Raw genomic sequence first — 20249 nt, forward strand, 5'->3', positions numbered from 1 at the left:
TCATGTCTGAAAGAAGCTCCTTCATGAAGGGAGAAACGCTCCTGGTGATGTTCTACATCTGCGGTAGAGACGGAGCAGCGCATCTGACCCCGGAAGTTGTTGTCCGTTGCCGGGAGACGAAGGCGGGCAAAACACGAAAGGAATCTAGTAGCGGATAGACATTGTTCCGGGTCTTCGGTATTTGGCGGAGATGTTAGTGAAGGCGGAGAAGAGGGCGAACTAGAGGAAAAACAGGCAGATTCCTCCTCTATTTACAAACTCCTGGGGATGCAACAAGTGGGCGCGGTGCGTCGACTTCCGGATCTGACGTCGACAAATTTTTCGAATCGAGCCGTCGACGTCATCGAGGCTTCGCTACAGCCCTAGTGTTACATGAGGGAAGTTCAGGGAGGGAGAAAAAAAGGCATTAACAGGGTTACACCAGCAGGGTGTAGCACTCCAATGCAAAAAAAAACACCCGACATGTAAGCAACAAACGTCACAGTTCATAACATGAGACCCGGTAGGTAGGGGGGAGGGGCTGGGATCCTGGTTTCCTCAGCGGGGGCGGCCTGTGTGGCGCTCAACCAGCTGGCTTCGCAGGTGGGAGGGAGGTCATGGGGAAGCACAGAGAGCAGTGAGTCCTTCAGCTTGATGACCTCGGTGGAGACCTCAGTCTGAAGGCGGGGGGTGGGTGGATAGAGATTCACAGCATTTGTCTGCATTCCTTCCAGCGTGGGGGTTTTGCATGCAACTCCAAGGCTGCTTATGGCGTCAGATTCGATAACAGAACTTTGTTTGGGTCAGACAGAGATAATTTTTCCTCTCTGCCTTAAGTCTGTAGTGATCATTCAAGTCCTCCAGTGAAGCCAATTCAGTGATTAAACATCTCCACACCGTCCGGTGACCCTTTCCGAGATGTTATCAATCCTGCGCGCTAACACCGGTAACGCAGCTAAGACATTGTCCAGCTTGCGATTCACCTCGAGCAACGTCCCAGTCTGTGAGGTATCCACACGGACGGTGCCGTCCATGGTTGCGGGTCGCCCTCCAATCGCTCCCGTCATCCCAATTTTACGGAAAGCCAGATATCCTCCCACTCCAATCAGAAGAAATCCAACGATCATCAGGCCAAATATCCACATATCTTCGACGTCCTCAATGGACAGCTGAGAGAGACAGACGACCTTCCACTCCTTCCAGGAATCGAGCATATATCCCGCTGCATGTGTCCCCTGAGGACAAGCGTGAGCCCCCTCCTCCGTCCTCATTGTAGAAAAAATCTTATCAATCGCGTTGAATGACCAATTAATTAAGTCCATGTTGACAGATATAAGTTAGATATAACTTCTGAACCATGCCACGGATGTCTGAGAAAGTCCTGTAGGTTTGAGTACTGAGTATGATGTTATGGTCTACAGCAGCAGTTCCCAAACTTATTTAGCTGCGCACCCCCTTCTATGTCCCGACCATGTCGACGCATCCCCCAACCCCGACACCAGGGAGTGGCTATGGGGCTATATATATACAAAATCACTGGCACCACTCCTCTCACTGTGTCTGGTTATGTTCCTGAGGCCTCTCCATGCACCACGAGCATTGTTCTTTCCCAGCTGTTTCTTCAGCTTCTTCCTGTAGAAGTCTTTAGCCCATTTGATCTTATATTTAAGGTCCTTTTGGAGCTCTTCTACACCATCTATTTGTAGTCACACTTATCAGTTGAAGGTGCTATCACAAATAACATGATTTTAGTTTTATTCATGTTTAATGATAATTTATTCAAGGCTAACAATTTGTATTGTCCGCCCAAAGAAAAAAGTTGTTGCCTTGGATTAGAACTGGGCGATATGGCCTAAAATCAATATCACAATATATTGAGGATTTCACCTCAATAACGATAAATCAAATCAAATCAAATCAACTTTATTTACAAAGCGCTTTCACATGCCCAAAACGGACAAACAAAGTGCTGTACACCAATAGAAAGCACAACAATAAAACAGACGCATAACCATTTAAAATACAATAAAAAATCCCGAGTACAAGTTTGCAATCCATATCAGTCCTTTTTCCAGAATCAGATCCAGACACATTCAAAGTGATGCTGCCCACGCAATCCCAACTTCAATGTCCAAACGCCAACGAGAACAGATGTGTTTTTAGTCGGCTTTTACAGGGAGTGCAGAATTATTAGGCAAGTTGTATTTTTGAGGAATAATTTTATTATTGAACAACAACCATGTTCTCACTGAACCCAAACAACTCATTAATATCAAAGCTGAATGTTTTTGGAAGTAGTTTTTAGTTTCTTTTTAGTTTTAGCTGTTTTAGGGGGATATCTGTGTGTGCAGGTGACTATTACTGTGCATAATTATTAGGCAACTTAACAAAAAACAAATATATACCCATTTCAATTATTTTTACCAGTGAAACCAATATAACATCTCCACATTCCCAAATAAACATTTCTGACATTCAAAAACAAATCAGCGACCAGTATAGCCACCTTTCTTTGCAAGGACACTCAAAAGCCTGCCATCCATGGACTCTGTCAGTGTTTTGATCTGTTCACCATCAACATTGCGTGAAGCAGCAACCACAGCCTCCCAGGCACGGTTCAGAGAGGTGTACCGTTTTCCCTCCTTGTAAATCTCACATTTGATGATGGACCACAGGTTCTCAGTGGGGTTCAGATCAGGTGAACAAGGAGGCCATGTCATTAGTTTCTCTTCTTTTATACCCTTTCTTGCCAGCCACGCTGTGGAGTACTTGGACGCGTGTGATGGAGCATTGTCCTGCATGAACATCATGTTTTTCTTGAAGGATGCAGACTTCTTCCTGTACCACTGCTTGAAGAAGGTGTCTTCCAGAAACTGGCAGTAGGACTGGGAGTTGAGCTCGACTCCATCCTCAACCCAAAAAGGCCCCACAAGCTCATCTTTGATGATACCAGCCCAAACCAGTACTCCACCTCCACCTTGCTGGCGTCTGAGTGGGACTGGACCTCTCTGCCCTTTACCAGTCCAGCCACGGGCCCATCCATCTGGCCCATCAAGACTCACTCTCATTTCATCAGTCCATAAAACCTTAGAAACATCAGTCTGGAGATATTTCTTGGCCCAGTCTTGACGTTTCAGCTTGTGTGTCTTGTTCAGTGGTGGTCGTCTTTCAGCCTTTCTCACCTTGGCCATGTCTCTGAGGATTGCACACCTTGTGCTTTTGGGCACTCCAGTGATGCTGCAGCTCTGAAATACGGCCAAACTGGTGGCAAGTGGCATCTTGGCAGCTGCACGCTTGACTTTTCTCAGGTCATGGGCCTTGGTTTGTCCACACGTTTCTTGCGACCCTGTTGACTATTTTGAATGAAACGCTTGATTGTTCGATGATCACGCTTCAGAAGCTTTACAGTTTTAAGACTGCTGCATCCCTCTGCAAGATATCTCACGATTTTTGACTTTTCTGAGCCTGTCAAGCCCTTCTTTTGACCCATTTTGCCAAAGGAAAGGAAGTTGCCTAATAATTATGCACACCTGATATAGGGTGTTGATGTCATTAGACCACACCCCTTCTCATTACAGAGATGCACATCACCTAATATGCTTATTTGGTAGTATGCATTCGAGCCTATACAGCTTGGAGTAAGACAACATGCATGAAGAGGATGATGTGGACAAAATACTCATTTGCCTAATAATTCTGCACTCCCTGTAAAGGTCTCCAGTGATTTGGCCTGCTTTACGTCGGCTGGCAGCTCATTCCAAACACTTGGTCCGAGCACTGAAAAGGCACGTTTCCCACGAGACTTCAGGCTGTACCTGGGCACAGTTAATAGTCTCTGGTCAGCTGACCTAAGGGAACGAACCGGGACATGTCAGTGGATGATATCAGAAAGGTATCAATCAATCAATCCATCAATACTTTATTAATCCCAGAGGGAAATTAGTTTCAGTACACACAATTCAGAGATCAGACATACGTGGGCAAGACACATGACAAGAATTGGTGACTGTGGTCATTTGCAACCCTGAGTTGCGCTACCTTAATAGAGATAAGTGGGTTACATGAGGATTGGTTCAGGTGGAGGGAAAAAAGGCACTTCACAGTTACCCTCCCACCAGGAGGACAGCTTTGCTCTGCAAAAAAACACCTCAACAAATATGCAAGAGACTTCAGACAACACAACATAACATGACTCCAATAGTGGGGCTGGGATCCTGTATCCCCCAGCGAGAGCAGCCATCTACGGCACTCATCTACTGTACAGTCACAGGTGGGAGGGAGATCTTGGGAGAAGCAAAGAGCTCATTGACTCCTACAGATTGATGACCTCGCCAGGCTAAAGTCCACCAATCCGAAGGCGGGGGGGGGGGGGGGGGGGGGGGAGGGTTTCACAGCATCTGTCTGCATTCCTTCTTGGGGGTTTGTCGATTGCCGCTCAAGTCTACCAGGGCGTCAGATTCGGATAATAAGAATTTGTTTGGGTCAGGCTGAGATAATTTTCCTCACTGCCTTCAGTCTTTAAACTGATCATTCCAGTCCTTCAGTGAAGCCAATTTTGGGTTTTTAAACCTGTCCATACCGTCCAGTATGGACAGGTTTAAAATGGATACACACATCTTTTCATTTTTTATTATCAAATTTATTGACTTGGGAAAAATGATCTCGATAAGAATCAGAAACTTCAGTAACGATATATTTTCGATTTATTGCCCAGCCCTACCTTAGATGGACAAGAAGGATTATAAGACACTAAAATAAAATATGCAGCTGTTTATTTTTACATATCAGTGAGCGGACTGATCAGGTCTTGTCTTTCTGCCACGCCCAAATAAGGTAACCTGGAGCCATCAGCTGAAGCCAGCCTGGAAGAGAAATCTACTCAGTCATCAGTTGCTTCAAAAATCCTCTGCCCATTAGCTAGCTTCTCGTTTTTGGACCTTTCAAGCTAACCTGTGATTTATGGTTTCATTTTAATGTTTTAAAATGTCATCTGACAATAAAGATTAAAAAGAGAATATTGAAACGTCATCACCTCTATTTTTGTTTTTCTGTTTGAACAGAGAAGGAACAAAGTGAACGGGGATGAAGAACAAAGTCAACAGCACTCAAGGTAAAACACCTGCTGTTCTCTGGTTGACAGATTGAGCCACATCTGTTAGGCACAATATGACGTCCTCATCAGGGGCAAAAGTTCCTGACCCATAACTGTAGGGTTGCCGGTTTGTGTTCTGCTCAGTCTTTTGCAGTTGTTGTGTCCTCGAGGAAGACATTTCACTGTTCTTACCTGCTGCTGGTGGTCAAAGGGACCGGTGATTAAGGCCAGCACCAGCAGCATTTTTCTGTAGTAACTCAATAGTTGCAAATCCATTTTGTGTGTAAAAGACCAAATCAAATGGCAACCTTGATGAAGACGCAAGGAAAGGAGCCACAGCCAAATACCCACAATGAGTAAGGCAAGTCCAAAGAAGTCTGCTCATTGGCAAGAACAAGATCAGGGCAATAAACAGCTATAACCTGCCAGTAGTCAGATATCCTGCAGGAATAATAAGCTGGCCAACGGAAGAAATGCAGACCCCAGATGTTAAGACAGGGAAGCTCCTAAACATGCATGGATGGTTCCATCCCATATCCAGCACCCTGAGACTGTGCACTAGCTGTAAGGAAGGAGGCCGAAGACTAGAGAGTGTGAGAGCCACTGTCCAGGATGAAACATCCAAGATTCATAAGTACATCAAGGAGAAGGCCCCAACAGATAAGGTGGTCAGTTATTGTCTCGGACAAAGGCAAACGGACGAGGAGGTGCTGGAAATACTATTGTGGGAGGAAAAACCCTAACATGTGATGTAGCACAGACAATAAATGAAGTGTCTAATATACCATTTCCTTAGGTAGTTAAGCTCAAACCAGACCCTGAGGTCCATGATGACTGACCTGTACTCCAGGTCATTCCCTCTGGACACACAGCCAACATTGGCCCAGAAGTGACATCTGCTGGTGTTGTAGGTTAAGTCCGAGGTGTAGAAGGTAAAGAGAAAGGGTGAGAGCTGTGGAGCTTCAGCACACAACCACTTCAGACAAACAGTTGTGCAGCTTCTCATTCATTCATTCGTTCATTCATTCATTCATTCATTCATTCATTTATGCACTGTAGCCTGTTGGTGAGGTAGTTGATGGCCCATGCAGTCAGATGTTCAACTAACCTTGTTTTGCAACAATCCCCAGCTGATGGAGAAGTCTGAAAGCAAAACGCCTCTGCCAGAGCGTATGCGTCTCCCTTGTAGAGCTGACAGAAAAGTCTAAATTAGGCTTTAGTTCTCTCCTCACCTGGTCAGATGTAACTGAGAATAGGGAGTAAGGGACTGAGTGGTGCTAATGAAGGTTGTTGGTGGTGGTGGTGCTGTTGAATGATGTGAAATTTGGAGGTGGAGGTTCTCTTAGTCACCAGCGTAAAAAGCTTGTTTCTAATCAGTCTGCAAGGATTGAATCTCAGGGGTCAACCAGAGTTTATTTTTCAAGAAACACTTCACTCTTTGCATTGGGGCGGTGTTGTCTAAACAGAAATTCACATAGTCAGCGACACACTGGGTCAGGCTGACGCTCAACATTAGCCCTCCAAAGTGTCTCCCAATCTGTGGTTTGGAAACAGTCCTTGAACCTTTTTGTGGCTTCTTCAGTCCACTCTTTCATGGTTTTTTTCTGAGGAGGCTCCTTAATCACCCTGGGTGTGTTTTCAGGGATCAGATGAATGAGTTTGTGATCTCAGTGGCCAAGTGGAGGGAGGGAGATGAAGGTGCATGCATTTTTTATATTAGCATACAGCAGGTCGATTGTCTTATTGAGTGCGTTTACATGCAGCCAGTAACCCTTTTAAAACCCGAATATTCACAATAACCCGGTTCTGCACGGTCATGTAAACACCGCCAAAAACCCAGATATGCTCATAACCGGGTTTTTAAAAACCCGGTTACTACACCTGGGGTAACCCTTTTCTAACCCGATTGTTAGGTCGTGTAAGCGCATATCGGGATATCCCCATCAAAGTGTGTGTTCTGCGCATGCTCTGTTCACAAATAATGGTCTTTTGAGTAGCGAGACGTCTTGTACGCGCCAGAACACCGGAAGTAAACAACAAGTTGGGAGCAACATGGTGAGTCGCGGCACAGCACCACACTTTTGAAGTGATGAGGAAACTAAAGCGCAAACAAACGTGGTCGCTATCTCTTCCGAACTGGGAAACATGTTTTCACGGATACCGTAACAAGAAGAACCGGAAATGACGCATATTGCGTCTGGACGTAGTCCACACGTCCTGACGCTACCCCAACGTCTGCATTTAAATTGGGTTATGCACGTTAGAGGTAACTCTTTCTATTTGTGCTTGTAAACGGGTTATTCTGATCAACTCAGAAACCCGAATCCCGACCTTAACCCGATCATAACCCGGATATTGGCTGCATGTAAACACAGTCATTGTCTGGTGTGGCACTTCACACACTGGGTAAAGGTGGGGAAAGTGGAGCTGTCTGCAGCCTCTCCACAAAACTTTATTAAAGCTTGAATGCAGTGACTGCGTCGGCCGAGAGCGGAATGTACACTTTAAACGCTATAACGTGTGAAAACTCTCTCGGGATGTAATAGGGCCATCAGCCAGTAACTCAAAGTCTTTTGTGCAGAGTTGTTTTTTAATCGTCACATGCACCGAGTTGCACCATCTCTCATTAATAAACCCAGCCAGAAGCTCACCGTTGTGCTTACCGCTCTGCTCCGCGCTCCTGTTGGCCAGCGTGAGTGTAAATCCTTCCAGGGAAACCTCAGAGTAAGCAATTAGCTCATTCATCCACATCTCCGTAAAAAACACCAGGCATCAGCGCTGCGAGCTTGTCAATCTTATCGGACAAAGAATGGACATTTTCCATAATCATGGAGGGTTAATGTGGTTTATATCTCCATTTCCTTTCGAGGACCTTGTGTCCTGCTCTGAAGCCTCTTCAATCAATCAATCAGTCAGTCAATCAAAGCTTTATTTATAAAGCGCCTTTCGCAACCCTGTCAGGAAGCCCAAGGCCCTGAACATGGTACAGTTTTCTTCATTTCCTTCTTAATTCTGGAAGCAAAACCAGTTCATCTGTGTAGAAGAATGCCTGGTGTCCACAGCACCAACAGCTGATCCCTGTTTTAAACTTCAGCTCCATGAATGGAGCTGGAGGAATTTCCCAGTGCATTCCCAACAAGTTCAACAAACAGTAAAACAAAATGAACACAAACAACACAAAAGTGCTTCTGTGGATTGTGTGGTTGAGGGAATACACTCACCTAAAGGATTATCAGGAACACCACACTAATACGGTGTTTGACCCTCTTTCTCCTTCAGAACGGCCTTAATTCTACGTGGCGTTGATTCAACAAGGTGCTGAAAGCATCTTTAGAAATGTCGGCCATATTGATAGGACAGCATCTTGCAGCTGATGGAGATGTGTGGGATGCACATCCAGGGCACGAAGCTCCCATTCCACCACATCCCAAAGATGCTCTATGGGGTTGAGATCTGGTGACCGTGGGGGTCGTTGTAGTACAGTGAACTCATCGTCATGTTCAAGAAACCAATTAGAAATGATTGGAGCTTTATGACATGGTGCATTATCCTGATGGAAGTAGCCATCAGAGGATGGGTACATGGTGGTTATGAAGGTTGGGCGTGTTGTGGCTTCACAGATGCCTTGCTGCGTTCCTCGGTTGTAACGAGGGTTAGGCTCTTCTATCAGCTTGAATCAGTCGGCCCATTCTCCTCGGACCTCTAGCATCAACAAGGCATTTTGGCCCACAGGACTGCTGCATACTGCATGTTTTTCCCTCTTCACACCATTCTTTGTAAACCCTAGACATGGTTGTGGGTGAAAACCCCAGTAACTGAGCAGATAATGAAATACTCAGACCGGCCCGTCTGGCAACAACAACCACGCCACGCACAAAATAGCTTCAATCACCTTTCTTTCCCATCCTGACCTTCAGTTTGGAGTTCAGGAGATGGTCTTGACCAGGGCCACACCCCTAAATGCATTGAAACAGCTGCCATGTGATTGGTTGATTAGAAAACTGCATTAAGGAGAAGTTGAACAGGTGTTCCTAATGATCCTTTTGGTGAGTGTAAATGCCCACATTAAGGGCATTAAAATGATTGAACACAAGATTGATTGATTTGTTCATTTGAACTTACTGACAAGAATTTTTAAACACAATAAATGGTGAACAAAATGAAATATTCAAATAGAAGAGAAAAAAATTCTTAGCCCAGAGGGAGTTGGAAGAAGCCAGTCCCTAACTCAAACAATAATAACATCAACAATAACAATAATATAATAACAGAAATCGTAACATTTTTATAATAAACTGATATAAACCGGTTCTGTTATTATCCTGATAATTATTTAGTTATTATCATAGTAAGTTATCCGGAACCAAAGCCCATGACCCTCAAACATCATCTACAGTCCTATATTTTGACAAAACCATTTCCTTATATCTGATTTGAACATTGTTTGAGCTGTTGCCCCAGTAGATTCTGTAGCATCATGAATGTCCTGTTTATGACCTAAAGGTGATCTGCTGTGTCTGCTGAAGCAGAGACATAAAGTCTCTGACAGGCTAATCTACTTGAGATAGTGGCCAAGGTCTTTCATGCACTCTGCTCATCTGAACTGCTTCACCTCTGTTACCAAGCAAAGACAAGAACTATTTTGATAAATACATATTCAACAACTTTGTTACTTACCAATAATGTGAGCCTAATGTTCAATCAATCTGTGAAATGACGATGTTTATTACTTGAAATTATAATCCTGTGATCAGTAGTATTTTACAAGTTATTATAATTTTGGACATTTGCACTTGACACTGATGACACATAATGTTAAAGTCACACGACACATTTCCTTTTGTCTGATCCAATCAGAGCCTTCGTTTTTGGGGCTAGGCGTGGTTTTCTGTGGAGTTTGTATAAACCCTCTTTTTCATGTCAAATTCTGATTTGCCAGTAAACCAAAATATGACAATTATAAAAACTCTCCCACGCCACCTTTTCTTTAGTTCAAAGCGTTCTAGAGGAGTCTCGGACCGGCCATCCAGACTTCCTCTTCAGCCAAAAGAACCTCGACAAGCTGAATAAAATCTGTTGCTAGTTACACCTGACCGCAACAGTTCCTTCAGAATAAAAGCTGAACCTCACAACCCCTTCAGGGTCTCGGAGACGCCAGTGATAACCTTGCCGGCGGCACATGCGCACTTTGTTGTTTACAACAAAACTTTCTTGAAGCTAAAGCTGAAATAATGGCCAAAGGAGGAGACGGCAGCGCTCAGGACATTTATTATCCCTCAAAGAAGACAAAGTGGGAAGTACGGGCATCTTTGGATATGTGAAGAATGCCGAGGGACAGTTGATAGAAGACGGCTATCCTGTTTGCAGCACGTGCAGAAAAAGTGTCTGTGAAAGGCAGCAACGCTTCAAATCTCATGACACATCTGCGTGACCATCACCCACAACCCTACAGTCAACGCAAGGCAAGCTAACGTTAGCGTTTTAGCTAAAATGCGTGATCCGAGGATTTGGGTTGAGGGAGAATGCAACGAGTCGCTATATAAAGCAGCCGCAGCGCCGCTACCTGCATATAAACCGTGTCGCGGACACCGCCATGTTGAAATGACGCTATGCATTACGGGGCTCCCAGGGGCAGATAAGAGTTGGTCTCTCTCCGAAAATAATTATGAATTTAACAGCGATTACTGCCTGATGACATTTTCCCACATCTGCAAAGCTCACTGGAAGGACACAAACCGAGGACCATACTTTCCTGATATAGGGTTTATTACTCAAGTAAGGGTAAAAAAGTATCTGATTAGAAGGCTACTTGAGTACTGAGTATCATCTGATGTAATATTGATAAATGATGACATCAAACAGACATAAAATAAGAAGTTATGAGCAAATATTGGTATTTTAAAGACTAAAGGGAAAAAATGAAAACAAATAAACAACATAGTTACAAAATAACACATTTTTGGTCTGTCAATGGACGACTGCTTCCCCAGCACGACAATCAATCAGAAGAGGATGGGTGGAGTCTTTATTTTGTCTCGAATCGTTGCACTGGAGGCAATGAAGCATCCAAAAATGATCATTTTACAACTTCACTTCATAAGGATTATCTAAATTATTTCCTCATAGCCATCATTTATTTGGAAGATTATAAAATAATTTAAATTAAGTTTTTAGACCAGCTTTGTGCAACAAAACAATGAGATTATCCTTGATAATGACTGCAGGTGTGACTAGTTATGAATATTAAAGTGAACTTTTTTCAAAATCTATATGTAGGTGAGGGTTAGGGTTAGGGTTAGGGTTTATATCATAAATCATTAAGACACTTTTCATGGTGTAAACTTCACTTACAACACCTCTTATGAACTGGCTTTGCTTAACCCCCAAATTCCACTACCTCCGCTCCGCTCCGCTCCGCTGCGGTCCGCCCCCGCCTTCCGCAGCCGCTCGCTTCCGAACTCAGTTTTTACTGGTACGCGCTCTACAACGGCTCCGCTCCGGTGCGTAGACCTGAGGGGGGCAAACAAGCATGCGCGGGATTTTCAAGATCTTGCGATACAGTCCGAGCAATAAACGCGGAAGTTAGATCCAAACACCCGTTGTGTGGGAGAAGCATCGGCATGAACTGTTTAATCTGCCCATCAGTTGTGTTGAGAGATCAGCAGTGTTTGGATCAACAAAGTGTGACTACTTTGATAGCGGAAACTGTATTTATGGCTTACTTTTGTGCATTTAAAGTTCAGCCGCCATTGATAGTTGTTAAAAGTTGTTAAACCTGTGCATATGAAACAAAAAACGCCTTTTGTTTATCGATTTATTGTGAAAAACGGAAGTTGTGCTTGCTCCTTTTCCTGTTGGGCCGTTGTGATTTCTGTCCATTTACTGCAGAGGTGCTCCGGCGTCCGGCAAAAATAGGATTGATTCTATTTTTGCCGGACACCGGAACAGAGGGCGGCGCACGGCGCCGCACTGCCGGAGCACGGCCGCAGTAGTGGAATAGCTCTGACTGACTACAACGGGACCGATTTTGCTCCGGCGTTCGTGTCGGAGCGGAGCGGAGCGGAGGTAGTGGAATTTGGGGGTAAGTCCTTTTGGTGATGCAAACCTCCTGGGGTCGTCAGGTCATCTATAGGCTCCAAAGCTCCTTCGCCTTCATTTTCAGGAAACATCTGTTGACGGAATATTCATTCTATCATTCTGCTGTTGTAGGCAACAACATGCATCCAAAGCCCTTTTCAGATAGACATTCTGGAACATTTGTGGACAATTCAATCCGGTTTTTAACCGGAACTGTGTTTTCAGACACACCACTTTTGTACCGGAATTTGTCCTTTCGGCTGCGTTCACACAGCAGCGGTGGGGGGTGGGGGTGGGGGTGGGTGGGGGCAGGGGGGTGTAGAATTGGACTTATGTTAATCAATCAATCAAGCAAAGCTTTATTTATAAAGCGCCTTCCGCAACCCTGTCAGGAAGCCCAAAGCGCTGAACATGGTACAGTTGTAAGTAAATATATTAAATAAATCAACAATAAAAGCAATTCAAATTACAAAATACAAATTACAAAATACAAATTACAAAATAGATTAAACATTCTGGTACAGGACAAATGTGTAAAACAATGGATTGAGTGAACCAATGAAAACTGTGAGATAAAATCAACATAAAAGAGGGCCAAAATCAAACATGTTCAGGAAACGCCAAGCGGAGGAGGTGGGTTTTTAGGCGACTCTTAAAGACTGGCAGAGATGGGGACAGCCTAACTGAGGGTGGCAACTGGTTCCAGAGTGACGGTGCTAGGACTGAGAAAGCCCGGTCCCCACGGGTACGACACCTAGAACGAGGGACAGCGAGCAGGCCTTGGTCAGAGGAGCGCAGAGCGTGGGATGGGGAGTGTTTGTTCAGGAGAGTGGCCAGATAGGGGGGACCACCACCCTGGAAGAAATGATAAACAAAGACGAGGATTTTGAATTGTGAGCGATAGCAAACCGGAAGCCAGTGCAGGGAGGCCAGAACCGGACTGATGTGGTCCCGTTTCCTGGTCCCAGTCAGGAACCTGGCAGCGCTGTTCTTCACAACCTGTAGGCGACGCAGTGTTTACTGACACAACCCTGCATAGAGAGAGTTGCAGTAGTCAAGCCGAGAAATTACAAAGGCATGCAGTACCCGCTCCAGGTGGGCTCTCGACAGCATATGCTTGATTTTAGCAAGGCGTCTCAGGTGAAAGAAACTGGACCGGATCACAGAATTGATGTGAGCATCAAATTTAAGTCCAGCATCAAGTTTCACCCCCAAACTGGTAACAACTGGTTTTGAGTAGGGAGAAAGAGGGCCAAGATCAACCTAACGATCCACATTCCTGCTGTTGGGGTGAAAAACAATGAGCTCTGTCTTTCCCTCATTCAGATGTAGATAGTTGGCCATTAGCCAAGACTTCACCTCGTTAACGCAGTACACAAAGGACTGGATAGAGTTACCTTTCTCCTGACACAATTGGAGAGTAAATCTGGCAATCGTCAGCATAGAGATGGAATGATAGGCCATGTTTACGTTAAGAAGAAGAAGAAGAAGAAGAAAATATCATTTCTATAGCGCCTCTCAAGATAAAAATCACGAGGCGCTTAAGCATAATTCTGCACACACGAAGACGCATAAGAGACCTGGATGATGAAGCTCAATGGTTAAAGGAATCACTGAAGCGGTGTGAAGCGCTCCGTCGCGCGTCTAGGCGGTACCGTAGGAGGCGACCTCCCGTGGTTCGCCGCATGCTACAGGAGCGAGCTATCTAGGTGCGCACAGCGTCCCCCGGTCCCCTCCTCCTCTCCCTCCCCCTTGTCCGGAACTCGACCTCACCAGTCTGAAGCAGCCACCCTGTCTGTAACAAGTCCGGACCTGTTACTAGGGGCTTCGTCCGGTTAAATTCCGGAACACGTCATCCGGATGTTTGTATTCAGACACAAAGGTCTTACGGACAGAGTCCGGAACATTTCCGTTTTTCATGGCCTGTCTGAAGGGGGCTCAAGATAGGTGATTACTGCAGCAGATCAGATTGTCAGTTTCAATCAGCTAAAAATATATTCAGATGAGAGATAAATGTATGTTTTTGTCCTTTAACATACAAATAATGTACAACTTTATCAATTGATAAGAGGTTTTAAAAATATATAATTACTCACTATCAGTAAATGTGAGCAGATGGGTGATATTTGAGCTAGTTTGCTGTTGGGTGTGACTCTCGCATACAAAACACACTCAGGCTTTTTTTTCTGTCAGCCAGAGAAGCAGGTTTTATGTATGAACCTCCAGCAGTTACCTTACTGCAGTGCTGGACCAATCAGCCATCAGCATTCCAGTTTAGCTCATCACCACAGCTAGCATGTCCTGTGTCATGCTTATTCAGACACTGTTAACTCCCAGAGACCCACGGTTGTAATATTACAACATCAGATTTAAGTCTACAAAAATAAACCTTCCCAATTTTTTTTCTTTTTAAAACCACATTTACATTGCTAATAGGTCCTATTGTTCAGTTCTGCAACACTATTGGCTGTTAAAATGTGTAAATAGGCCCGTTTATCTGGCCTCCTAGAACAACATGTGAAAGGTTAAAAAAAGATTTTGCAGTTGTTTTCTAAATTTGGGTTTCTGGGGGTTCGTTAACATGTTCAACCCCAACACCTGCTGTTGAAGGGTCTCAGGAATGCTAGTAGTGATCATATGATTGCTGAAACAACTTGTCATTGCTGCTGGATAAAAGTAAAGACTAAACTCGTTAATAACTGATGAACGTGATATTAAGACAGCATTTACCTTAGCAGTAACTGGAATCTGAAGATGGGTTGACAATTTACTAAAACATTGGAGATTATAAATCCTGAATATTCTTCCCACTATAGTAAAAAAAATGATCTCATTTTAAGGAGCTATTATTTATTTGTGGTAATAAAACACTAATTTAGGTAAGCAAAACAATGAAAAATTATAATTACATGGATTTTAATGTTGGCCAGTTTTTATGTAATAAAATAAACCAGCATTGTACACAGGTAGCCTAATTAGTAGCATTTTTAACATCTTAACACCACCCAAAAACCTCAGTAATAATTACTATCCACAGTTCACCTTTAAGTGGGACAACATGCTAGCCTGGCAAGCCAGACTAAATAAATGTATTATTCAAACTTTGCAAAGCAAGAATTTGGTCTAGTTCACTAGGCTAACAACATGCACACTCGGTGGCTGCCAAATGCTTTTATGTCTCACAGTAAGTGGCAAATGTGATTTGTTCTCAGTGAGTGTAAAGAGGCGATCCTGGTCTTGGCAGCAGTACCTGGACGAGAAAAAGGCGGAGGCAGCTCCATCTAGTCTTTTCACAAAGGTAAGACACCCCTGTTCAACTCTCACTTGCTTAAAGGAAATGTATTCTGAATCTTCATCAAGAAGTTGTTGAAGAGACACAGCAGATTGTAGTTTTTGAGAATCCTGAAAAAGAACCACCTCCCCACAAATCTGCTGCTTGCCTTCTACAGTTGTTCCAGAGTGAGTGAGTGCACTGACATACAAACTGTGTGTGGTATGGTACATGTACTTCTGTGGAAAAGAAAGCACTCCACAGGGTCATCAGGGCAGCAGTGAGAACAATAAGCTGCACCCTCCCCTCTCTGGAGACATCTTCATCTCCCGTTGCTGCAGGAGAAGAACAGACATTTCTGAGGATCCATTACACAGTGGGTAGTGCCTTTTTCAGCCTTTGCCATCAGGGAGAAGATAAAGAGCCATGAAAGCAAAGATAAATCATCTTAGGAACATCTTCTACCCAAGAGCAATCATGGCTTTGAGTAAGAAAAAGGAATGATCTTTTATGTATCACTTCTCGAGATAAAAATCATGAGACGCTTCCAAGCCCCCAGAATGCGGGTGAAAAATTGAAGCAAACCCGGAAATGAAATAAATTGCAGTTCCACCCTCATCCACTAGGGGCTGGTGTCAGAAGCGAGCAAATCCTCATTGACTCCCATGTTAAAAATACCAATTTCACAGCAGAAATAAACATGTTTACAGCCTGGTACCAGAACATGTTTTTGGTTTAAATGATCTAGTTTACACTCATGACAACTCTGAGGGGGGTGAATGTTTTTCTCACTCTTCTGTTTAAGTATATTAAAAGCCTAAAATTCTGTATAATTAATGAGCATCAGACCCACGTGACCACAGAGCTAGCTCCGGGGAAAGGCCTCAGTAGAGCCTCGGTCTGGCCTGGAAACTGCTCCGGGATTTTGAGTCTCTGTGTTTGTGTATTCTTGTTTGGATATTATTTGTGCAATTGTTGGACAAAATGACTTGCTGTGGCATTAATTGCACTAACAGAGCGTCCAAGGAGTCTCCACTTCATTTTTTTCGGTAAGTAAAATTATATTTATGTATTTTAGGTCACTGCCGAGCTGAGCTCAGATTTTAACATGTACTGTTTAACCATGAAATGTAAATGTAATAGGGTAAAACCCAGTGCATTTAACATAATGCTGCACTTTAGAAAATGGGTTGAAATATAACATGTTGGTGGAGCTGGGTTCACACTATCGGCTTGTGAAGCTCTCGGGAGACCGATGTTTTCCACCTGTTCTCCCCTCCCCACAGCTCGGTCCATCTCTGTCTGATCGCGGCTTCTGTCTGCTGTGCGGCTGCCGGCTTGTGGAGGTCTCGGAGACCTCTGTGTTCCACCCGGTTCTCCTCAGCGGTCAGCCCGGCGTATCTCTGACTCAGAAGCTCTGGTGTTGTGCACAGTTAACTCCGGTTGTAGCTAGGTTGCTACCTCCGTTAGCTTAGCTCCCACCTCCGTGTTAGCTTTGGGTTAGCTTCAGGTTAGCTTGTAGCTAGTTCGACCGGGTGTCGTCAGTTGATCCCAGCCTTACAGCCCCACCCTCAGCTCCTCCTCTCTTCCCTTTTATGGAATTGTCTGGGCTTGACGGAACCTGTGACACGGTCAAAATGGCGGTGGTGGCTACCTCCCATTTTTCTTCAAAAATGTGTTATTGGAGCTATGGAAACCCATTGTCCAATATTTATATGTCGATGGGTGCTTCACAAGAAAATTTGTTAAAAAGTTAAATGTTAAATATCAATCGACAGCTACTGTCCCATTTTCCAGTCAAAATAAACAAAGCTCCTCGAATGAAAAGCGAAACGTCTTCAAGAAACCAAAGTCCAGTTGCCTTCATTTGAACCCTTTGGATTACCAAGACCTGGATGACTGAGAACCTTCACCAACATAAAGTTAAAACAAAAAAGATTTATAAATGATTAAACATATAATACTGGGAAAATTGTCCATGTAAGGCCCTAAAGACCAGAACCAGGATCTTGAAATGAACCCAGAAGTAAACGGGCAGTCAGTGAAGCTGGAGAAGATCATAGATGTGGGCGTGTTTGGAGGACTTGGTCAGAAGCTGAATAACAAGTTATTTAACCCCAATAGAGCTCCGGCAGTTGACGTCACTTCTCCCAGCATGCAACATTTCAAATCGAAACGGCGCCATATTGGCAGGCAGAAGTCGGCAGCTGGACTATTTGTTATCGTCAGAAAACTCAATCAAACGGGAAATATGGTAGATTCCTGTTGTGCCCCAGGATGCAGAACAGACACGGACGACATAAGGAATGAGCCATCTACAGGATTCCCCAAGATCCGGAGCGCCGCAAACGTTGGATCATTGTAATAAAACTCGCTAGTGACCGGGCTGAAATGAAGCTGTGGGATCCCGAGAGTAAAGGTTTTCTCTTATGCAGCGACCGCTTCATATCAGGTACTTAAACCAACGTTTCCTCAACTGTGTATGGTATTTATTTTAAATGCTTTTATTATGATTCTTAGTGGGCTTCCTAAACTTATTTTGGCGTGGCTTTTTCTGTCTTATTACTCATAGCAGCAAGTAAACATCACGTAAAACGTTGCCTCGTGATTTCTGCGTGCTGCCGTTTACGTGTTTTATGATCACAGCAATTAACCGGCTAAGCTGTATTTAATTTTAAGCAATGGTTGATCAAGTGTCAGATCACACGTAAAAAGCACTTTGGATTGCTATTATCTGTCTCACCGAGACAGATCTCAGACAGATCCTGAGACGCTCCTGCCTGACAAATTTATTTTATTCACGGAAAAAAATCAGACTAGTGATTTCTCTTGGTGTTCAGTTTATACATTCAAACAGCACAGCGCTCTATTTAAACTACTTACATGTATATCTATGTTATTTGTCCATCCATCCATCCATTTTCATCCGCTTATCCGGAGTCGGGTTACGGGGGCAGTAGCGTCGAGAGGCCCAGACTTCCCTCTCCCCAGCCACTTGGGCCAGCTCCTCCGGGGGAATCCCAAGGGGTTCCCCGGCCAGGTCCGGTAAGAAGTCCGCTCCGACAGCTTCTGGCGTTTTTAAAAAGTATCCCAGGGGCACGGTAAGGGTCGGAGATGTTTAGTCTATTTAATTTCTGACTATATAAAACGATTTCTTCGGTTTTAAAGTGTGAAGTAAACTCAGACGAAGTAAAATCCAAGCAGATCCCGTTCATGTTCATGTTTACATCCGTGTTTGTTTAGCTTCTTTTACCTGCCAATATGGCGTCTACTAACTGAGATTCACGTGGGGTCCGGAGCTCTATTGGTGCAATGTGTTGCTTCTCATTTCTTAATCAGCAATGTAGAAAGACACATCTGGTGGTGGTTGAAAAGGGTCAGATCATCTCTTCTCTTCCTCTCTTTTGGAGGGTGCAGTCGCTTCTTCTTTCTCCTCCCTCATCTTCCCAAGGCTCTTTGTCCTCTGCCTGTCTCCACAGCACCTGCATTACTTCTGAAATATGGAAATAATTAAAATATAGATCTGGTCAGTTGGTCTTTAAATGCGACTAACAGTATTTTTTCAACTATGAAATCAGAGGAAGGGGCTCCTACATGTTCGGATGGAATGCACCCAGTATGGCATATTTTGGATTCCTGGAAGAAATGGAATGTAATATGACTTTTCCAACTTTCTGTGGAGGATACTGAAGATGTATGGATTTTTGTAGTGTTGATTTTCAGATTTCTGCATTTTGATGTGGGCAGTTATCTGGTATGTCAGAAATTTAAGGACTTTTCTGGGGTGATTCGAATGCTTCCTTAACTCAGGGAGAGAGTTTGCCGTGCACAGACTCAGACTGTTGTCAAGATGAATTGCAAGCTACAGACTTTAGCTGCGATTCCAGCTTTGACACAAAAAGTGGGTGTCATAATGGAGAGAGGGGTCCCTGCATGGCATGGAATAGTTTAAACACCATTATTCGGCCTTTTAGAAGGAGTTGAGACCGATGAAACTGTAAGGCAAGGAGGAAATTTATCTCTCCCTGTCCCACAACAATTCATCTAATCTAATCTGGTGCCCTCAAGTCTGAGGCTGAAGAGAACACCCCCCCCCCCCCCCCAGCTTGGTTGGAACTGTGACCTGGTGAAGGCCATGGAACCATCTGGGAGTCAATGCATCCTCCACGCTAACCCTTCCTCCAATCTTATAACGGAAGTGATCAAGCGCACTGATGCTCTCTCTGAAGTGAGGAGTCCCCTCCCTGCACCCGCGCTGTATCCAATACATGCCTGTGTGGTTCACTGGATAGAAACTTTACACTGCTTCTCAAGCAACTTGGATTCTGTGCTTTTCCTCCAGACTCTGGGACCTTGATTTCCAAAGGAAATGCAAAATTTACTTTAATCAGAGATCATAACTTTGGACAACTCAACAATGTAGCATCCAAGTGAACTTGATAATGATTGACACTAGATATTAATTATGTATTACGCCATGGCACAGCAGAGGGAGGTGTCTTGATGATGTGGGGAGTTAATGACGAGCTTCAGTCAGCAAATATATTGAAAATTAAAGCAAACACGGGCAATAAGTTTTGCTCTTTGAACAAAATCAGCTGAGACGGCAAACTTCAGCGCTGTAGCGCTCCATGCGCATCTCTCTGTTAGAGCTGAAGTTCAGATCATCAGAAACTGCACAGGGACTAATGTGGACAGACACCTTTAGAAGCAGCTTGTTAAAAAAACATAACGATCGCGGCTTCAATCGCAATAAAAAGCAAGTTATGTCCAAGCTAAAGGACATCCGCAACGTCACAGAAACTGTCCCTCTACCCCCTTTATGCCGCC

At 44.2% G+C, this 20249-nt stretch overlaps 1 protein-coding gene across 3 annotated transcripts in view; it reads left to right on the top strand.

Moving 5' to 3' along the window:
• Positions 1-20249, top strand: part of LOC107373924 (lethal(3)malignant brain tumor-like protein 4) — a 103911-nt gene that overhangs the window by 15905 nt on the left and 67757 nt on the right. For all 3 annotated transcript variants that reach the window (XM_054738735.2, XM_054738737.2, XM_054738736.2), the window contains exons 2-3: positions 5040-5089; positions 15361-15446. In XM_054738735.2, the coding sequence (XP_054594710.2) occupies positions 5062-5089; positions 15361-15446 (114 nt within the window). In that variant the 5' untranslated portion in view covers positions 5040-5061. The remainder of the gene's footprint in view (positions 1-5039; positions 5090-15360; positions 15447-20249) is intronic.

The sequence above is a fragment of the Nothobranchius furzeri genome, chromosome 7 (genome assembly GCF_043380555.1).
Source record: "Nothobranchius furzeri strain GRZ-AD chromosome 7, NfurGRZ-RIMD1, whole genome shotgun sequence".
NCBI classification, from domain to species: domain Eukaryota; kingdom Metazoa; phylum Chordata; class Actinopteri; order Cyprinodontiformes; family Nothobranchiidae; genus Nothobranchius; species Nothobranchius furzeri.